At 49.7% G+C, this 18994-nt stretch overlaps 1 protein-coding gene across 1 annotated transcript; it reads left to right on the top strand.

Moving 5' to 3' along the window:
• The first annotated feature begins 834 nt into the window (after positions 1–834).
• Positions 835–12932, top strand: fbxl19 (F-box and leucine rich repeat protein 19). The gene is made up of 11 exons (XM_013915906.1): positions 835–1548; positions 4507–4707; positions 6801–6944; positions 7995–8081; positions 8165–8335; positions 8506–8538; positions 8625–9847; positions 11263–11426; positions 11853–12014; positions 12103–12324; positions 12404–12932. Exons 2-11 carry the CDS (start codon positions 4522–4524, stop codon positions 12661–12663), a joined length of 2652 nt encoding a protein of 883 aa, XP_013771360.1. The 5' UTR covers positions 835–1548; positions 4507–4521; the 3' UTR covers positions 12664–12932.
• Positions 12933–18994: the final 6062 nt, after the last annotated feature.

The following is an 18994-nucleotide window of genomic DNA, read 5'->3' on the forward strand; positions in this document are numbered from 1 at the left end:
TTCTACAAACTCGAGACCAAATAAACGCAGTCTGGTCAGCTTCAGCAAACATCAGCATAAATCCTATTTTTATGGCAGGAAACGTCCAGCTGGCCGTCACTCAGTCAGAACACCGTCAGCAGAGCTCGTCGTCACAGACGTGAACCTTCAGGTTTGAGCTGGAGCTCAGATCAAAGATCCACTTTCAGCAGAGCCACTGTGCCCTCTGAGGAAATGCTTATACCCAAGTGTCTGAACCCACAGAGGAAAGTCACTCACGTTTACAGAGGAGAACAGTACTCCACACATCACACATCACATGACTTTGTTCATACAGCAGACAGCGACCAAAGTCAAATGTAAAATTACATCAGTAAATAATAAAAACAGAAAACATGCACTGGGAGAAATGACACAGTAAATCAAATCAATGTGAAGCTGGAACGAAACAAAAAACGTGTTTTATGGAATAAAATATTTATAAGATATATTGTGAATAAACCCTGCGGTGAACTCAGGAGTCAGCGCTGCTGTGTTTCTTTATAAAAATAAAAATCTCGGTTTTTATGAGCTGTAAAGTTATTCACCAGCATGTTTTAGTCGTTGATTGATTTCATTTTTATTGCACCAACATGTATTTGCATGTGTTTGCTGCATTTTTTAAATCTTTTTTTTCTTACCTTGAATTTCATTTTTATCCGGATTCTACTGATCTCTATATTCTATTATATTTCAAATGTCTTGTGTGGGCTAAAAAACATTTTAGCTCAACGCTTTTTTGTGGAGAAGCGGGACAACTACAAGTCCCACAATGCCCTCCGCACTGTGACGTGACACGGAGAGGAGGAGCGTGCATATCGTTTGTGCCTATATTTTATTTAGCGGTTTATTTATTTATTTATTTATTTTATTTTCCGTCGCTGTCCGAGGCTGAAGCAGCGCGAGCTCTGCGGTCACCTGCATGATGTCATCAATGCGGGGTTAAACGTGCCGCGAGCCACCGGCCGATTCGCGACACTGAACCGAATCACGCGCAGCACCGCAGCCTCGCGCCACACAATAGAGTCGCAGAACAATAGCCGCGCGCGGCGCTGCTTTTCCAGCCTACGACGGCGAACGGGCCTAGTTCGTGCGGAGGAGTATCACCGGGAACGCGTTGAAAGCGCCGCGCTGCGGCGAGAACGGGCCGTTGTGTGTATTTTGGAGCCCCTCGGGAGGAAGAGCCGCGGAGCACGCGGAACGCGCTGCGGGGGGAGAGCGAGGCGGATCGAGTGCAGAGAGAGAGGCGGACAGAGAGGGGAGTGAATGGGCACGACTGCGCCCTCCGCCTCACCGATATCCATCCGTTCTCTACCGACACAGTTAGACCACCGCGGTCCTTCAGGCAGGCCAGCCTGGAGAACCGGAGCCAGCGGCAGCCAGCGGGATGGCATGCGCATGAAGCAGCGGCGGGCGAAGAAACAAGGAAGCGGACGGCTAGCTGCGCTCAGCACGGGCTAACGTGGGCTGATTGTTGGCGGATACCGATTCTAATGAGCGACCCAGGAGCATGCGAGCTGATTCAGAGAGGTGAGCGAGGAAGGGTTCGTGAGGGTCGGGTTTGTTCACCTACACCTGCCCGGCAGCTAGCTGCGGAGCGGGGACAGCGTGAAAGAGGAAGCTGCTGCAGGGGGCGGACGGGCTGCTAGCGTGCTAGCCTGTTAGCACGCCTAACGTTAATGTTTTAGGAGAGGCTGGGGAAGGGAAGGGGGGCTGCCCTCCTACATGTGATATTAGGTAATTAACAGGGCAGACGGTGTGTACAGGTGTGTTGTCCGGGCAGGTATGCCCAGGCTGGCTGTAGGTGACTGTGACGGGATAGCTGCTAGCTGTTAGCGGTTAGTCTCCAAACGGTGCCAGATGCGCATCTTCATTATTATTGCTGTTAGCTGCTGTTAGCTACAGCCAGCCTCTGTTTCCGTCACATGTTTAATTAGAAAATCGCGTTTCAGGTGATGTTCTCATACAGGTGTTTCTGTGGGCTCGTGCTGGCCTGGAAGGAGGAAGCTGGTGAAAACGATCCTGGGATGTTAGCTTCACACAGGAAGCAGGATTGCTTCACCCTCTCCGTTTTCATTCTTTAATGTCAGGAATATTATTCCCTTGATTACTGACAGGCACTGTGAGACTACAGCAGCCGCAAGAATACCCAGAAAATACAATAAATATTATAAGTAACGTGAAAGAAACGGAGTGAAGCTTCAGAGCATGCTCAGCAGCCCGTACAACCAAAACACCTGGATTTAAAAACACCTGGATTTGGACCAGATAATGAAGCAGATGCGGTCTGTTAGTGATTTCAGTATGTCGAGGTCCACCTAACAGGTTTAAATAATATTGTAGAATCTTTAAGCATGTGGCTGCTCTGCAGAGGACTGCTTGCTGTTTTTGGTTCTTTGACTTTGCATCTTTTTTGGAATAACACTGTGTCCCTGTTGGATTTATGCAACTGTAAACCTGCAAAGATGCACTGATACGGCTTTACACTCTCCCCCTCAAACTCCAGGAAGTTCTTGTCTCACTGGAACAAAATAAAGTGTCTGCAGGTGAGCTGCTGTGCACTCGCCTTTGCCTGATGGGAAAGCAGGTGCAGCAGATTTATATAAAACCGGTTTTGTCGAGTCCTTTCACTGCTCATACCGAGGCCGCTCACCATCAGCTTTGAGGGGGACTCTAGTGTCTGATTAGAGTAGTTGTGAGGAGCGTGTTCTTGGTCTCGCCGCAGTGAACTTTGAACTCTGACTCTAGAAAGTTTTTTAGTTTTTACCAACAAACTGAACAGTTTGAAGTCGAGGATGAAGAGAACATAGCCTGAGACTTCCAGATGTTTACAGCTTAACACACACTCCAGTCCACAGGAAGTGGCCTCGGCACTGCTGACACAAGTGCGTGGAGCAGACCCTGAACTGATCATCGTTTACACAGAGGAAGCTTTTTGAAAGTAATTATCAGTTAGAGCAAATGTGTGTTTTAATGCTCTGCAGCCACTTTTTGTGTGAATGGGTTTATACAATAAAATATCAAATTAATGTCACTTTAACAAAGTGTAAAGCTGAAAAGTTGTTTTAAAAATAATAAAGGTACAGAGATCAATCGCGTCTGTCCACACAGTGAACCGTTGTTAACATCGACCACATAAGTGATGATTAGTTAATCGAGCAGCGCCGCGAGGCTGCTGCGAACAGCATGTCAGCTGCATGTTGGCGTTTTGGTTTTATTCTTACAAAATGTTTTTTGTGCCACGTGAGAAAAGGAAAAAACCCAACAACAGCCAACGGCTCCTTCTGGTTATCAATCAGCTGAACCTGATCAGTAGTCAGTATCAGTCAGGAGGAGAGGGAGGCGTGTTCATCAGGTTTAAACTGCGTTGAATTGGCTCCGTAACCTGACGGGCGCCTTCTTACAGAGCGACTGTGATTGGCCGTTGAGGTCTGCCACTTCCCATCTGGCTGCTTCTGCTGCCATGTTTCGAGTCAGCTGGAGGGCCAACTCGTGTTTGGGTGGTGAAACTGCAGGGCGGTGCGGGCGGAGCACGCACATGCATAAATGGTGGCTGTGGTGGGCGGCTGCGCCGCAGATTCAACACTGAATGTGAGCTTTACCCCGTGCTGTGCGAAAGTCTTGAGTCACCCCTCATTAATCTGCTTCCGGGCAGCCAGACCTTGTTGTTCCTTCTAAAGTGCTCTTGAGCATTAGTCGCCCAGTTTCTGAAGTTGTTCTGTGGACACTGACTGCTTTTTCACTCCAGTCCTCGTACCTGACCGTTTCCTGTGAAGCACGGTGGAAGTTCTGTCATGGGTTGAGCTCATTTCCAGCGTGAGACGCTGCCAGTCCAGGGAGAGCACACCTGGATCGGCCTCGTCAGAGCCCGGACCTGCAGTGTGAGGTCATCCTGACAGAACACAGGCAGAAACATTCAAAAACTAATAAACATTCAAATACTGAAAACTCAGAGGGTGTTTTAAACCAGTCGTATTCAAATCACCAGTTAATTACATGACTTTCTGGGTCCTTATGATATGAAAAATGTTTTTCCTTTTGTTGAACCTCAGACGAGTTTCTGCTGATTGAATTTTCATTTTGTGAGACGCACATTCTGTTCCAGCCGTTTAAACGTCTTCAACAACACGTACGACGACTTCAGTCCACCTGTAACGTTTCAGGAATAAAACTAAGTGTTTGTTGGATTTAAAAAAGCGTCGTGATGAGTCCAGATGTTTGATCAGCACATTATTGGTGTGATGATGTCATTAAAAGGCTCGGACAGCACAAACATAGTTCAGAGGTCCAGTTCAGGTGAAGCTAGCAGACAGCCTGTCAGTCAAAGAGACCACGCCCCTAATAATGCAAACTTTCAGCCTTAATACGACTGAAACAGGTGTTGTGAGGGGTTTATCTACATGCTGTAAACGTCTTTACCTCCACAGGGATCGTCTGCTGCTGTCCCACATGCTCATATCTCTGTCCTCTCGCTCTCTCTGGTTCCAGCTGACTTGTTCGGTGATGTCGGGCAGTAAGGCGCTGGGCGGGGGGGCCGGCGGTGGGGCGAGGCGCAGGCGGACGCGGTGCCGGCGCTGCCAGGCCTGCATGAGGACGGAGTGCGGCGAGTGTCACTTCTGCAAGGACATGAAGAAGTTTGGCGGACCCGGCCGCATGAAGCAGTCCTGCCTCCTGAGACAGTGCACGGCGGTGAGACGCACACACGACACGACAGCAGACGCCGAGACTGTAACCTGAACATGAACCACACTGGCCTTAAAATGAACTGAGTTTAAAAATACATTACAGATCCTCATTGTTAGACTCTACACAGCAGCTTTGCATGATTCGGTTCAGAATCAGTCTTCTTTGTCTGACCTACATCCCTCGGAAAGCTCTTACACAGAGCTCTTGTTTAACCCTGACAGTGTTTGTGTAATAGTCACAGTGAAGTGGACATGCTTCTGTCACACGGTCGCCGTTGGCTGATGTTTGCTGCGTGCCGTCCAGCAAAAACCTGCCGAGAAAGCAGGAATGTGTGCGGCTCGCAGACTGAAGGGTGACCTGTGCTTTTAGCTTTGGATCATCCAGCCCAAACATGTCAGTAACGCGTGACCTACGCAAACCAGCAGGAGACACGTCAAATCTCGCAGGGCTCGCTCAGCGGTCCTCGCCACTGCTGGCACACCGGCCAGCGAGAAAGCCCCTCCCACAGACTGTCAGATCAGGTTCAGTTCGTCTGCAGGTACGGCTTCGCGGTCGGACCTCAGGCTCTGTACACTCAGGTATCTCTGTGGCTTCAACTGATAAGAAGCAATGATTGATGAATATTATGCCCTTTGACCTCTGAAGCCTTCAGCTGGAGTCAAACCCAGCTCAGCGGTTTGCTTTCAGGAATAAGTGTCAGAAGCATGTGACTGAGCAGATCACGGAGGCGTGTTAGCTGCAGCGTACATGCAGCGCTCCATCATCCACAAACATTCAGCTCAAAAATCACACTGCAGGAACCCGTCCACTTATTTATGCTCAGATCTGCAGTCTGAGTGAAACAGGTTTCCATGTCAACACGGTCCTCCATTACACCTGCTGCTGTCCCTGACGGCAGGAACGCGACCCATGCACAGGTGTGTGCGTGCTGAAGATGTGCTGTATTCTTCTTTCTGTGTGTCGATTCTTCAAATGGCATCAGCCAAGAGCCCAGCGGGCGACGATGCTGGGTTTCCGTGGCAACCAGTGATGGTTGCTGGCACTGTGAGCGAGAGCGAGTTGGCTTTGATCCATTGCCATTTCACAGAGCTGCTTAAAACACACACACAGTGAGACGGTCTACGGCTCACATGATGGAGATTTATTTATCTGTTGTTGGAGCTTTGTGTGGAGGAGGAGGGTGGAGGTTAGGATGATGCTCCTTGCTTTGCTCCCTCAGCAGGAGCAGAGACGCCCCCTGGTGTCTGCTGAGAGGATGAGGAGCACCAGCTGCAGGTGTTCTGAGTGCTGCTGCCTCACTGAGGTCGAGCAGTGACCTGGCGACCTGCAGCTCATCGCCTCTTTAAGTCATTGCGAGCCGTTTGAGGCCTCAGACCGCAGGTTTGGGTCTGCGCGGGTGTTGGGGGGTCGACCACCCTCAGTGGGTTCGATGTGTGAATCTGGTGTTTCTGAGTACATGAAACACGAAAATAAAACCGGATCATGCGTCTGTGCTGTTGACCTTTTGGTGACCTGCTCGACTTTTAAAAGGTTGATGGGTGCATGATCATGTTTTTAAAAACGCAAAATGCAGCCAAGCGTCACTGCTCGACTAACGAGGCGAGATTGTAGAAACACACTCGGCTTCTGTTTGGATGACAACAGCACAGGTTACAGACCCAAACACAGCAGAGCTCCACGATTCTGCGCTCGGATCAATAACCGCACAGTGTTGGATGCCAGAGCAGCCAGGTGAACGCCGAGGGGAACGGCCCACCTGCAGGATGTGCAGGAGAAGAAGTCTTGATCGATCGATCAGATCCCGACTGAGCCCTGAGCAGGTCGGGAGGGTCCTAAAGTCACAGGAAGGAGTCCGCCCCTCACCTGTGGGCCTGATCGACCTGCTCTGAGATCCAGATGTTTCTCTGAGAGATGTTCAGTCCTACTGTTTGATTAGGAAGCAGGAGTAGACATTAGCGCTCTAAAGGTTTCAGCTTTGTGTGGTTCATTCAGGTACTCTCCTCCCACAACATCTGCATCCACGTCTTTAACTGTCAGCACGTTTCCGTTTTTACCCCCCTGTACACGTCTCACCTGTCTGTCTCACCTGTCTGTAGCCGGTGTTGCCTCACACAGCCGTGTGCTTTGCGTGTGGAGAGGCGGGGAAGGAGGACACGGTGGACTCAGAGGACGAGAAGTTCAGCCTCTCGCTGATGGAGTGCACCATCTGCAACGAGATCATCCACCCCAGCTGCCTCAAGGTCAGTTTGCCTGGAAAGGGCTTTTATTTTGAAATGCCGGTTTGTTTCCTGTGAATGAAAGTTTAATGATGCTGAGGAAAAAGTGGGTCGATGCAGCAGAGCTCTCAGAGCTGTGAACGAGGACGGAGATCTGTCCTCAACACAGAGACGGACTCGGATCCAGATGTTTGGCACTCAGGCTGCACATCATCAGCGTGCAAACACGCAGCATGCTGCTGGAGTGCAGACACGGGGCTTCATTCTGGCTTCTTACTGTCCTGAAAACAAAAACCTGGAAACGATCGCTCCTCATTTTATCTTTTGGTTTCACTCGGCTCGCCCTCTGTGGCTGCTGTGCGGGCCTGAGATTGATGGCCTTTCATCTGTGTGCGCGGCAGCATTAATCCACACTAACAAACCAAACGGAGGTGCTCCTCCTTGGTTTCAGGGAGCTGCTGTCACACACTTCCTGACTCAGAGCGAGTCCACTGAAAGCAGCAGTGACTCAGCAAAGTTTAATCTGTGTAACCTTGTAAGTGTTCAGCAGCTGCACACTGGTCACATGATCAGGTTAAATACATTCAAATAGCAAGCTAACGTTCCTTGGCTCGACCAGGACGTGAGTAACACGTGGCGCTCATAAATGTGCCTATAACAGTGTAATTCCAAAAACTCATTAAATGAATGATCAATAATCTGTCAGAGCCACCGACATCTTAAATGTCACATGACGGTGTCTGACGGCCACAGACAGGGAAACGCTCCGGGCGGATCTGGTCCACACGGGGTACGGTCTGAATTTGTATTTGGCCGACCAAGTTTGTCCAGCAGCAGCCACCGTAGCTCTGGTTACGCTGGAATTGGGAGAAGAAAACAGACCTCAGCTCTCTGAGTCGGCTGACGTGGTGAAAAATTTGTTGCTGTAACTTCAAACTGAGAATATTTCCTCGCAGCGGCTCCATCACATGACCCGCAGTCGTGTCGAGCTGCTAGCATCTCCTCCTCTGCAGTCACTCGCTGCTCTTCCTGATGTTTCCAGATGTGCTGATGTGTGCTGCCTTTTGTCCTCAGATGGGCAAAGCTGAAGGAATCATCAACGACGAGATCCCGAACTGCTGGGAGTGTCCGAAGTGCCACAAGGAGGGCAAAACCAGTAAGGTGAGAGTGGGACCAGTACAGGGGACCGGTTCGGGGCAGCGGTGCGCTCGGATAGACTGAACCCTGCTTCTGTTTGTGTGCAGGACCAGGCGGACGGCTCGGGCAAACGCAGGCTGGATAATGGTGAGGTGGGCCGGTGGAAGCTCACCGATGACCCGCCTCCTAAAAAGAAAGCCCCACCCACCTCAGAGGAGGGCGGGCACAAGAGGAAAAAGGAGAAGGAGCTGCCTGCGGACAGCGGGCCCAAGAAGAAGGTGACCTTAAAGTCAGATTGAACGAGTCACAGAGTTGATTATAGATTATTGATCGGTGTTTAATGTGCTCAGATTTAAGACTGGAGGAGGAGCCAGTTCACAGCTCCCTCTCCAAACCGCTGTTAATGACACTAATGATGTTATCGATCTGCTTCCTGTTTGTTCCTCAGATGAAAGGAGGCCACGAAAAACGCCTGAAAAAGGTAAGACATCCACCGCTAACCCACGTGATGTCCTCGAGCTCGGTTGCCGCCCGCTTTCTCTGACGTGTCGTCTTTTCTCTCGTCAGAAACCCAAACAGGAGGCGGCGGAGTCCAATGGCCCCTCCTCCTCTGGGGGCGGAGCCTCAGGGGTGCAGGGTTCCTCCACGTCATCTTCCTCGCAGCCCGGAGGAGGCGGTGGTGTGGGCGGGACGTCGAGCGCCGACCAGCGTTCCCATCACAGAGAGAAACTGGAACGATTCAAGAGGATGTGCATGCTGGAGCGCCGGCCCTCCTCGTCCTCGTCCTCGTCCTCCAGCTCAGAGTCTGACTCGGAGTCTGACTCCGACGACTCCCTGAGGGGGGAGCAGGGGAGAGTGTCTTCCCCGTCATCGTCCTCGCCAGCCCCACCCCCTCCCGTCGTCTACAGCAACAGCAGCGGCAGTCGTGCGGAGCGGGAGAGAAGGGAGAGGGAGCGGCGTCTGGCCGAGCTCGGCTTCAGTGCCAGCGAGGAGTCGGAGGGGGAGGGAGGGAGGGGCGAGGAGGAAGAGCGGGAGGACGAGCAGGCCGGGGGAGACAAGTCCCGTCGGAGAGGGGAGGCGGGGCTGTCCCAGAGGGGACGCAAAGGTGGGCTGATGGATGGAGAGGATGACGACACGCCCACTTTGGACAGGACCAGGAAAAACTCCGCCTCCCTGCCCCCGCCCTCACCGCTGTCCTCCAGTCAGATGGCTCCGTCCTCGCAGCATGACAGCTTCACCGGGAAGCAGCGCAGCAACGGGCAGGAGGCGCGCAACGGCCGGACACGTGGAGGCACGGGGGGAGGAGGGGGCGGGGAGAAGGAGAACGCGAGCGGAGCTCTGACCAATCACAGACACGGCGGGGGCGGAGCGGGTGGGACCAAAGGTAGCGGCAACCGTGGCAACAAGATCCGAAACAACAAGAACCAGACGTCTAGAAACAGCACCTCCTCCTCCTCCTCAATCCCCACCTCCAATGGCGGGGGGGGCGGGGCCAGCGGACTCATGATGTCAGCCATGGCGGCGTCGCCCTGCTCGCAGCCGTCCCGCCTCGGCCCTCGCTCTCAGATGATGAAGCGCAGCCCGCCGGCCGTACCCTCGCCTCCCCGCCCCGTGCAGATGGAGAGGCACCTGGTGCGTCCCCCGCCGGCGTGCCCCGAGCCCAGCTGCCTGCCGCTGGACTCTGGCACCGCCCACATCATGACACGGGACGTGTGGCTGCGAGTCTTCACCTTCCTGAGTCACAGAGAGCTCTGCGTCTGCATGAGGGTCTGCCGCACCTGGAGCCGCTGGTCAGTCGCTATGAGGTCACGGGTGCGAGGGGGCGGGGTCTCGTACGATGGCCTATCAGAGTCGCTGTAGCTTTGGCTGAAGAGCCGAGCACGCCCTTTCTGCTGATTGGGTTTAAAACTTTGTTATTGGCTGGTTTTAATAATTATGAGGCTTCTGCAGGTCCTCAAAGGGTTAAAAAACTAATAACAATAAAATAAACGCTGTAAGAATAAGAAGCGTCCGACGAGTCGGGCAAACCGCCAAGACGACAGCGTGTTAGCCGACCCAGCAGGAGGTATGTCGGCGCCTCGACCTCCGCCTTTGTTGCAGCATTCGTGTCGCATACTCACTATGTCATGGGACCCTCGGCCGTGTTGCTATGACGACAGCCACACACATTAGGTGGTACTCGATAGGGAGGGTTTTAATCATCGATTCATCGATTAAAATGATTCTGGATAACGTGATATCGATTCATTAAAATCCTGAATCGATTTTTAAATATAAATTTATTTTGCCCGAAACGCCAGAATCTCAGTTTCAACAACCACCAAAGATTAAAACAGTAACTGAGAGCAGGAACAGGCTTCTGCACAGAGACGTGAACACAAAGCTCGACCCGCCGACGCATCAGGATCAATGAGCTGTGACTTTCTCACCGACGGCACGGACACGGTCGGGGCTAGAAGCCGACAGCTCGCTGACTCTGTCGGCGGGTCGAGCTTTGTGTTCACGCCCTTTTTGCGCTGATTCTGAAGCTGTTAATTTGATCTCTCTCCAAACAACATTGATCCAAACTACGCTTCACATAAACATCGTCATGGATTCACTTCGTTTTTGATCGACTGCAGAATATTTTTATAAAATCCCAGAACAGGAAAATCTGCTTCATGTTTTTCTGTTTTATCTTCAGCTGCTTTGACACAAAGGCCTCTGCTGTGACGCTCACAGATACAAAAATATGTAAATGTACTGATCTGAATTATATTTCTGACTGTCTGAGGCAAAATTTCCCAGATTTAAATCGATGACGGTGACGATACCCAGCCCTAGTACTCCAGTAGGAGGGCTACAGTTGCACTTTTACGAGACAAAAGTGGACTCGCTTCGATCAGAGCTGGAGAACAGCGGTAGGTCCGAGTTCATCCTGTCTGGTTTGGATTTCCAAGTCGATGCGTCTCGCTGTACACGTGACCTGTGCTTCTGCATCGTAGTTTACGCCATAAACGGAGCCCCGTTTGAATCCCACGCTGCAACCTTCCACCTAACCTGACGTGAGCCTCGCGGGTAACTACACGTTGGGTCGACATATACCGCCGTATCTCTAGTGGCGTGGAAGGCTGCGGTGCGGGGACTAAAGGAGTTTGCTGACCTCAGTGTAACCCCCACGGTCGTCAGCCCTGCGGACTAAAGCTGTGGTCTCTCCCTCCCCCAGGTGCTGCGATAAGAGGCTGTGGACTCAGATCGACCTGAGCCGGCAGCGCTCCATCACCCCCCCCATGCTGAGCGGCATCATCCGCCGGCAGCCCGTCTCCCTCAACCTGGGCTACACCAACATCTCCAAGAAACAGCTGATGTGGCTCATCAACCGCCTGCAAGGTGACGGTGCCGCCACCTCCACCCGCTGCGCACACACACACACACATTACCCCCACTCGCAACACGAAGACTGAAGCGCGAGGGGAACTTGAATTATAAAAACGCCTTGATTCTGATAACTGCTGTGGATCCCCGTCTGACCGAATCAACTTCGTATTCATGCGCTCACGCTGTGGGGCGGCAGATGGAGCAGAATCTGAAGGCTTGTTTTCAAGGCCTCGCACAGGTGTAGCTCGCCTGCCCACCCCTGCTATAAGTTGCCGTGGTTTTCATTTTTTCACCTGATGGTGTAAGGCTTATTGGCCAAACCAGGTCACATGATACTCTTGAAACATCCCACTGGAGCCGTTTCCCTCCTTCCTGTGAGGCAGCGAGTGGCTCCACCTCTCACCTGCGAGTCTCACCTGTGTCTTCTGTCCCGCTCAGGTCTGCTGGAGCTGAATGTGTCGGGCTGCCCGTGGGCGGCGGTCTCCGCTCTGTGTCAGGCCGTGTGCCCCTGCCTGAAGCTGCTGGACCTCAGCAGAGTTGAGGACCTCAAAGACTCTCACCTGAGAGAGCTGCTGGCGCCCCCACCTGATACCAGGACAGGTGAGACACCCACATCGGAACACCTCCGCCTGCACAAAGGCTCTGAGGTTATCACGTGTTTGATTCTCTGCTCTGATTGGGCCTGCAGCCCACGGGGAAACCAGAGCGGGGCGTTTCCAGAATGTGACAGAGCTGCGTTTGGCGGGTTTGGACCTGACGGACGCGTCGTCCCGCCTACTGATGCGTTATGTTCCTCGCCTGGCCAAGTTGGACCTGAGCCACTGCGGGAACATCACCGACCAGACGGTGCACACGCTCACCTCCCACATCTCCCCCCTGAGAGAGAGCCTCACCCACATCAACCTGGCAGGTAAGCGATGCCTGAGCCTCACCGTTGTCCTGCTCCACCTGTGCCGCTGCTCCGCCTCACCCGTCTGTGTGTTTTCTAGGTTGTGTTAAGGTGACGGAGCAGTCCATCCCGCTGCTGCGCCGCTGCACCTCCCTGCAGACGGTCGACCTGCGCTCCTGCTCGCTCCTCTCCTCTGAGACCGGACAGCTGCTCTCCTTCCCCTCCAATGCCACCACCTCCTCCTCCTCATCTTCTTCCTCTGCTACCACCACCACCAGTGTCGCCGCTACATCCTCCTCCACGCCTGCCGCCTCCTCCTCCTGTCCTCCTGAAGACAGAACGCTGCTAAAGAACAGCTAAAGTCCGCCTTCATGTTATGTGACACTCAAGTCCAGGTGGCCTGTGAGCCCGGCCTCGCTCCTCATTACACTACAGACAGGTGAGGAGGAGGAGGAGGAGTTGTGCAGCACTGCTCCTGACGCTGGAAGAGGAGGAGGGACGTATTTTGGGAAAAAGTTGTTGGTTATAGTTAAAAATAGAAACCCTGAGCATGTATATATTTGTTCTCTGTATAATTTGGGTGTGTGTATATATCTGTAGGTTACTGTAAATGACCCCTGACCTTTGAACCATCATCCCACACCTCCTTAAACTCCCCCATCTCCTTCCTTTCCGTCCTTCCACCCTGCGACCGATCATCACGCCGGTCAGCTGCTCGTCGAGCGAACTCGTCGAGCGAACGCGCCGCGCTCCGTCTGTGCAGGTCAAGCTTTCCCTCTGCTTCCTGTCTCACAGCATCGTCCGCCTTTTTCTCGTTTCTCACCTGAAGCGTCACTGACCTCACACTACACTTTCCATGTCCTCCTCTGCACAGACCACAAATGCATCGACCGTCAAAGTTCGTTCAGACTGACCTTTACTGAACTTGGTTTATTTAACGTGACGAACTCGTCACATCTCAGACGCTCGCGCTGCCAAGTGACTCAAATTCAGGCAGAAACCATCAATCGACTGTTTCTGGCACCTCTTGTGGTTTCTCTCTCCAAAAGTTTGCCGTGATTTGAGTAAAGACTTAAACATGCTCACAGCAGGTCATCGCTGATTTAGTTTCGTTTTCTCTGTTTGACCTCTGACCTCACCGATGACTCCCCTGTAAATACAAACAGCTGAGTGCGTATGAATCGATTAATTGCCCAAAAGATTAGAAAGAGTCACTGGAAAAACTTTAGTTTGGTTTGGTCCAGCACGCCGTCCACGACTCAGACGTCACCGTGACCGACCGACATCGGGAAGGAACCAGAGGGAAAATGGCGAGGGATGGATTCCTGCTGACGGGTCGCTCGTATTGGGTCATTCATGTAGGCGAACCTCGAGTGTCATTTTCGTAACACTGATTTCTTCTGCTGCTGCTCTGCAGCTTGCTTCAGGCAGCACAGGCACGTTTTCTATTGTGGAGCCCATTTCTTTTAACGAGACCATGATGAATGTACTACAAACACCACGATGGAGCAGAGGTCCGTGTTCGCTGGGCTCAGTTTAACCTGCAGTCTGAGCAGGCTGTGGAAGCGTGTTCATAAAACACAAGTGACAGACCAAAAGACCGCCGCACCACCCGAGGGGACTCGATTTCAGACTCAAATCGTGCTGTCAGAGTCCCATCACCGGCCGAAACATTGGCGCCAACTTCCTGTTACTCCCCGGCAGGTCCTCCAAGTTCCTAAACCGTGACGAAATCTTCTGCAGTCAAAACGGAGGCGTGGCTTCCCTTAGCGCGCAGGCGACCTCCGTCAGCTGACGACATAAGGACAGCCGTGTCTTAGCTGCTTTAAATGTACCGACGCGGTCCACAAGGGGCTGTCCTTCAGCTCCTAATATTTGATGGTCCGCTCCGAGACCTCATCTTAGGTCGCCCCGCAAACAACAGCTGTGGAAGAACGTGAAGGTGAAGCAGGGATCAGTGCTGATTTAAAAACCTCTCTGTAGCTCCGCCCGCTCAATCAGTCGCATGCCGTTGAGACTGGTGGGAGGCGGAGCAAGGCTAGTGGTCTCCCCACGCTTCCGGTGCTCGTGCCGAGCTAGGCTGCAAACTTCACATGCGGTACTATTAAAGCATCGCAGTCTTTGTTTCCTGTATCGCAGGTGACCTTTGGCCATGTGTGGGGTGTGTTCAGGTGTTCCTCCTCCCTCTGAGCGTGTGCGTGATCCGACTGATCACGCTGTTTGAAACTGAGCCTCAATCATCCCCCTTTGATTTTATACCCTGTGTCCATCACCTTTGATCAGCTTCCTCTGATCAATCATCAGTTTTCTCAGGAGTATTTGTTGTCTTTGATTTTCTGTTTTCTATTTATTTTGTGCCACAGCAGCGCTTCCATCTGCTCCGATCGGAGACATTCCTGTTTTTGGCTGCTCGCACTCCATTTGATCAGCTTCTGTCGTTGCATCGTTCAGATTACTTTGAGAAATACGAATCTGTTTGCTGAAGAAACCTATTTCTGCCAGGAAAAGAAAAACATGGATGAACAGTCCAAAATCGAGTTCGCGGAAGTACGTCTGGACTTGTTTTATAAATCGTGTGTGTGCGTGTGAGATCTTGCTTTTGTTTTAAGAATCTTAATTTAGCATAGACTTATTTTATCATATCCCTAATTTTTCTTGTGATTTGCCATCAGTTGATCTTGTTTCTTGTTGTGTTCTTGACTTGTCTCAGGTTATTTCTTAATTTTAGTCACTCTGTAGTTGCGACTGAGAAAATCAAGATGATGACTTTGGGTCTTAAGTTGTTTCATTCATGAAGCGTTTGTTTTCTTGGCTCAAATGGGCTTCGGTTGTTTCTTGTGGGCGTCAGTTATGAAAAAGCATTCAGTTGTATTTGAGCAAAGGTTTTTGTTTGTTTGTTTTTTTTCCCCCGTGTTTCCATGGATAAAAGCAGGGAATTTCAATTATAAAGTCGCACAGATGTTTCATAAATCACGTCCAGATACTCAGCTGTAAATGTTGGGTTTATTTTTCTTAATGTATGTGAACTGCCTGAGTTTCCTTTGGGTGGAGGGTGGTGTTAAAAATGTTTTGTTTTTTTATTTTATTTTATTATAATGTTTGTATTTTAAGATGTACACGTCTGCGACACATCAAATGGTCGATCAAATCACAGTGGTTTTAATGACTAAAACTTACTTTTCAGGGTAGACTAGAGTAAATGGATTGCCTTGAACCAGCTGGCAAGTTGGTTAGCTGCAGTCAGTGCTGCTTTACCTCCGCTGCTCAAATATCACTCAAACTATTAAAACTAGTGGACAACAATGTCAAATTAGTGAAAACGTCCTCTAGCTAGCCCACATTAGCGACAATACCCTTTTTAATTTAGGGATTTATTGTTGGTAGTCAGCTAACACGCTAACACTAGCTCTTTTAAGGATTTAAAAATAAAAACTAAAGAATAATTGAGTAAAGTGCATGGAGCAAAATAGCTAATAATATAACGTTGGAACTTACATGAGAATCTAGACCGGAATATTAAAAACAGGGCAGGAAGTAATTTGTCAAGTTAATTTATAACCGCTAAAGATAACAGAATTAGTTTTAGCTAGCTAAATTATTACAGTATAAACTAAAAAAAACAAACATACTTTTTAAGGGAGATTTTTATTTATCAATAAGCTAACAAGCTAATTCTGTTTAATTTTAGCTTTGAAACTTGTCAGGAAAATTCCAAAACAAGCAGGAAAAGGGTCTGATTTATCAGGCTAGCTGAAGGTAACTGCAAAGGCTGTAGAGGTTCAGGGGTTGGCTGGCTAAGAAGACCCGATACTGTTAAAGTTTAAAAAAAGAAAATGAGCGGGAAAATGGCTACGTTCTTTAGGGCTAGCTCAGACGACCTAAAATACCCAGAGGATTAGCTAACATTGATTCAGAACTTGGTCAGAAAAATAAACATGGAGGAAAAAATTAAACAGGTCTACAAGTTTGTTTGTTTGTTTGTTTGTTTGTTGTTGTTGTGTTTTTTTGTTTTTGTTTTTGTTTTTTTTTTTACATGATTACATTTTCAAGCTAATTGGTGTTAGCTTGTTGGTTTAGATTAAAGTGTTCACATATTTCTGGGGACATGATCATAACTGTTTACTGTCTGCTATTAGTCATTTTCTGCTGTTTGTTTTAAATATGTTAACCGTTACCCGTGTTCAATTCTTAGGAAAAAAATGCAGCGTCAGCACCTTCTGTTAGTTGGTATGAGTGAATATTGCAGCGCTGCAGCCGAGGTATCGCAGTGTTTCCTGCAGCAGTGCGTTGACTTTGGGCTGCTACCGGCTGTGAAATAAAAGTATTATGGGTAAATTTGAAATCGCCTGTGACGCCTTGTTGTGCCATAAACGCATCAGATCAACTGTCAGCATGTGAATGGGTCATTTTGTTTTTTTAATCTTTTATTTTTTTTCTATTTGTTGAGTTGTTTTCTTTTGTTTATTTGTTTTTTCCGTGGGGGTGGTGTGCTCTCTGCCGCTTCAGCTAGCAACAAATGAGGAGGTCAAATGTGATTGGACGATAATTGCTAAGTAATGAAAACTGTTTTCCAGTCGGACACCTGCGCTCTCCTCGGGATCTTAGTAAAAACTGAATCATGTGGTGTTTGATGTCTTTTTTTTTTTTGTTTTTGTTTTGTTTTTTTAAAGATGCACTGGATCATCATCTTCATCCTCACCTTTTGCCAAATGTAGTTTTTGTTGTGAAAAGGGGCATTTTATCCTGTTTTCCCTCTGTTGGGTTCTTTTTATACTTTGTCCATGACTCTTCCATTGTGTTGATGTTTTAAAAAAAGAAAAAAAAAAGAGGAAGATGTTGGAACAAACGGTAAATAGACACAAAAAGACCAACTCCAGGCAGCTACGTATGAGTGACTACTGTAAAATGACTAATAAAGAAGCAATGGGTTTGTTTTTCAGCTGCGTGTCTTTATTCAGCTCGACGTGTTTCATTCAGACAGACCTGCGTCACTTCACCTGCGCTCACCTGGCCGTGGCCTCTCTCCTCTAATTATATATTTAAAACATCTAATTATGAAGCACTTTTCTCAAAGTCCTAAAACAGATCAACACGGAGTCAGACACACAATCATAAATGTGTCAATATGAATGTCTGCAGCTGTTTTTAGTAAAAACCTCTGAATCAAAGTCGAGGAGCGACACCCAGCCTCTCTCTCTCATATATATATATATAAAATTTAAGCGCAGAACATTCTAAATATCCTGTCACTGACTGGAGCAGATTGGGATGAACGCAGGTTTTCATGCTCGAGTTCTCCAACATCGTGGCAGAATGTGTGACTCGGGTGTGATCTGTAACCCTCCTCACCAGAGCCATGTCTACAGCTGTCCATCACCCATCAGTGCGAGTCCAACTTATACTGGCAGCTGCAGGTCGGCCTGATGATGTGTCCATGCAGTGAGGTGATAGCTCCACCAGGGCCACAGAGCGCTGTCACAGTTCAGTTTTATTCATGTCGCTCCGAGTCATTACGGCGGTGTCCTGAGACCTTTTAATCGCGCCTGGTTTCAGAACTCTCAGATGATGATGGAGATGCTCGAGGCTTCCAGACAGGACCGACTAATGACAAGAGTCCGATCTCTCCTTCAGGAAGTCCTTTCCTTCAGCAGCACTTCCTGCTGCTCTCTGCGTGTTTGACCTGAACGATCACTTTCTGGTTCAGGCCTCACCACCTCCTCACAGCTCGGCCTCCCACCAGAGATGAGGAGCGGGGAGTCTAGGCAACAGAAAATAAAGTGAGCTCTCCTTTAATGGAGGCCACAGGCAGGAGGACGGAGGAGGAGCTTGAAGATTGAAAGGCTTTGACGACCTGAGGAGAAGCTGCTGACAGAACTGCTGACTTCCTGTAATTGCTTTTATACAGCGCTTTCATGTGACGTCATTGTTTATGTTTTTGTGTTTGGTGTCTTCTTCCTGTTTCACTCAGTCTGAGGACAGAAAACATGACATAGTCCTGCAGCAGGTTCACCGACACACTCACAGACACGTGAATCCAGCACCAACCAGCAGCTGGAGCGCAGAGCAGCTACAAGTACAAGTACTTAGTTACTTTCACGAGAGACTCCGTACGCCGAAAAGATCCAAGAGGCGCGTGCTGCTGCTGCGTTCCTGTGTAGCTCGGAATCCACAGCGCCTAGAGCTTTTATTCAGTTCGTGTTGTTCAGGCTTACATTAAAAGGGATCTTTGAAGAATGATCCCTTTCTTTTAAGAAAGAAAACGTTTTCAGCTGAGCAAACTTTAACACAATGACTGCGCTCAGTGTACTTTTTCCTCCAAACGTCTCATTTTGTCAGCTTTGGGCTCCATCCACCTCCCATCGGAAGGAGGCCCCGGGGCAGACCCAGGACACTGCAGAGATTATATGCTGGCCTGAGAACGCCTTGGTGTTCCTCCGGATAAACTGCGAGACGGAAGTCTGGGCCTCTCTGCTTAGGCTGCAACCCCGCTCTGGATAAACGGAAAAGAGTGGATGGATGGGTTCTATTGGGGGGAAGGCTGGAGCATATCCCAGCTACCAATTCAATTTAATGGAAAGGTATTTATAACACTAACAGCTGTTCAGCTGCATTTTAAAAGAAAATATTTTCAACTACATGAATAAATACATAAAAAAACTGTGTGATTCAAACTGCAGCAAAAATGTAACCA

Source organism: Pundamilia nyererei, unplaced genomic scaffold, assembly GCF_000239375.1.
Source record: "Pundamilia nyererei isolate P.nyererei 1_Seehausen unplaced genomic scaffold, PunNye1.0 scaffold00394, whole genome shotgun sequence".
Classification (NCBI taxonomy): domain Eukaryota; kingdom Metazoa; phylum Chordata; class Actinopteri; order Cichliformes; family Cichlidae; genus Pundamilia; species Pundamilia nyererei.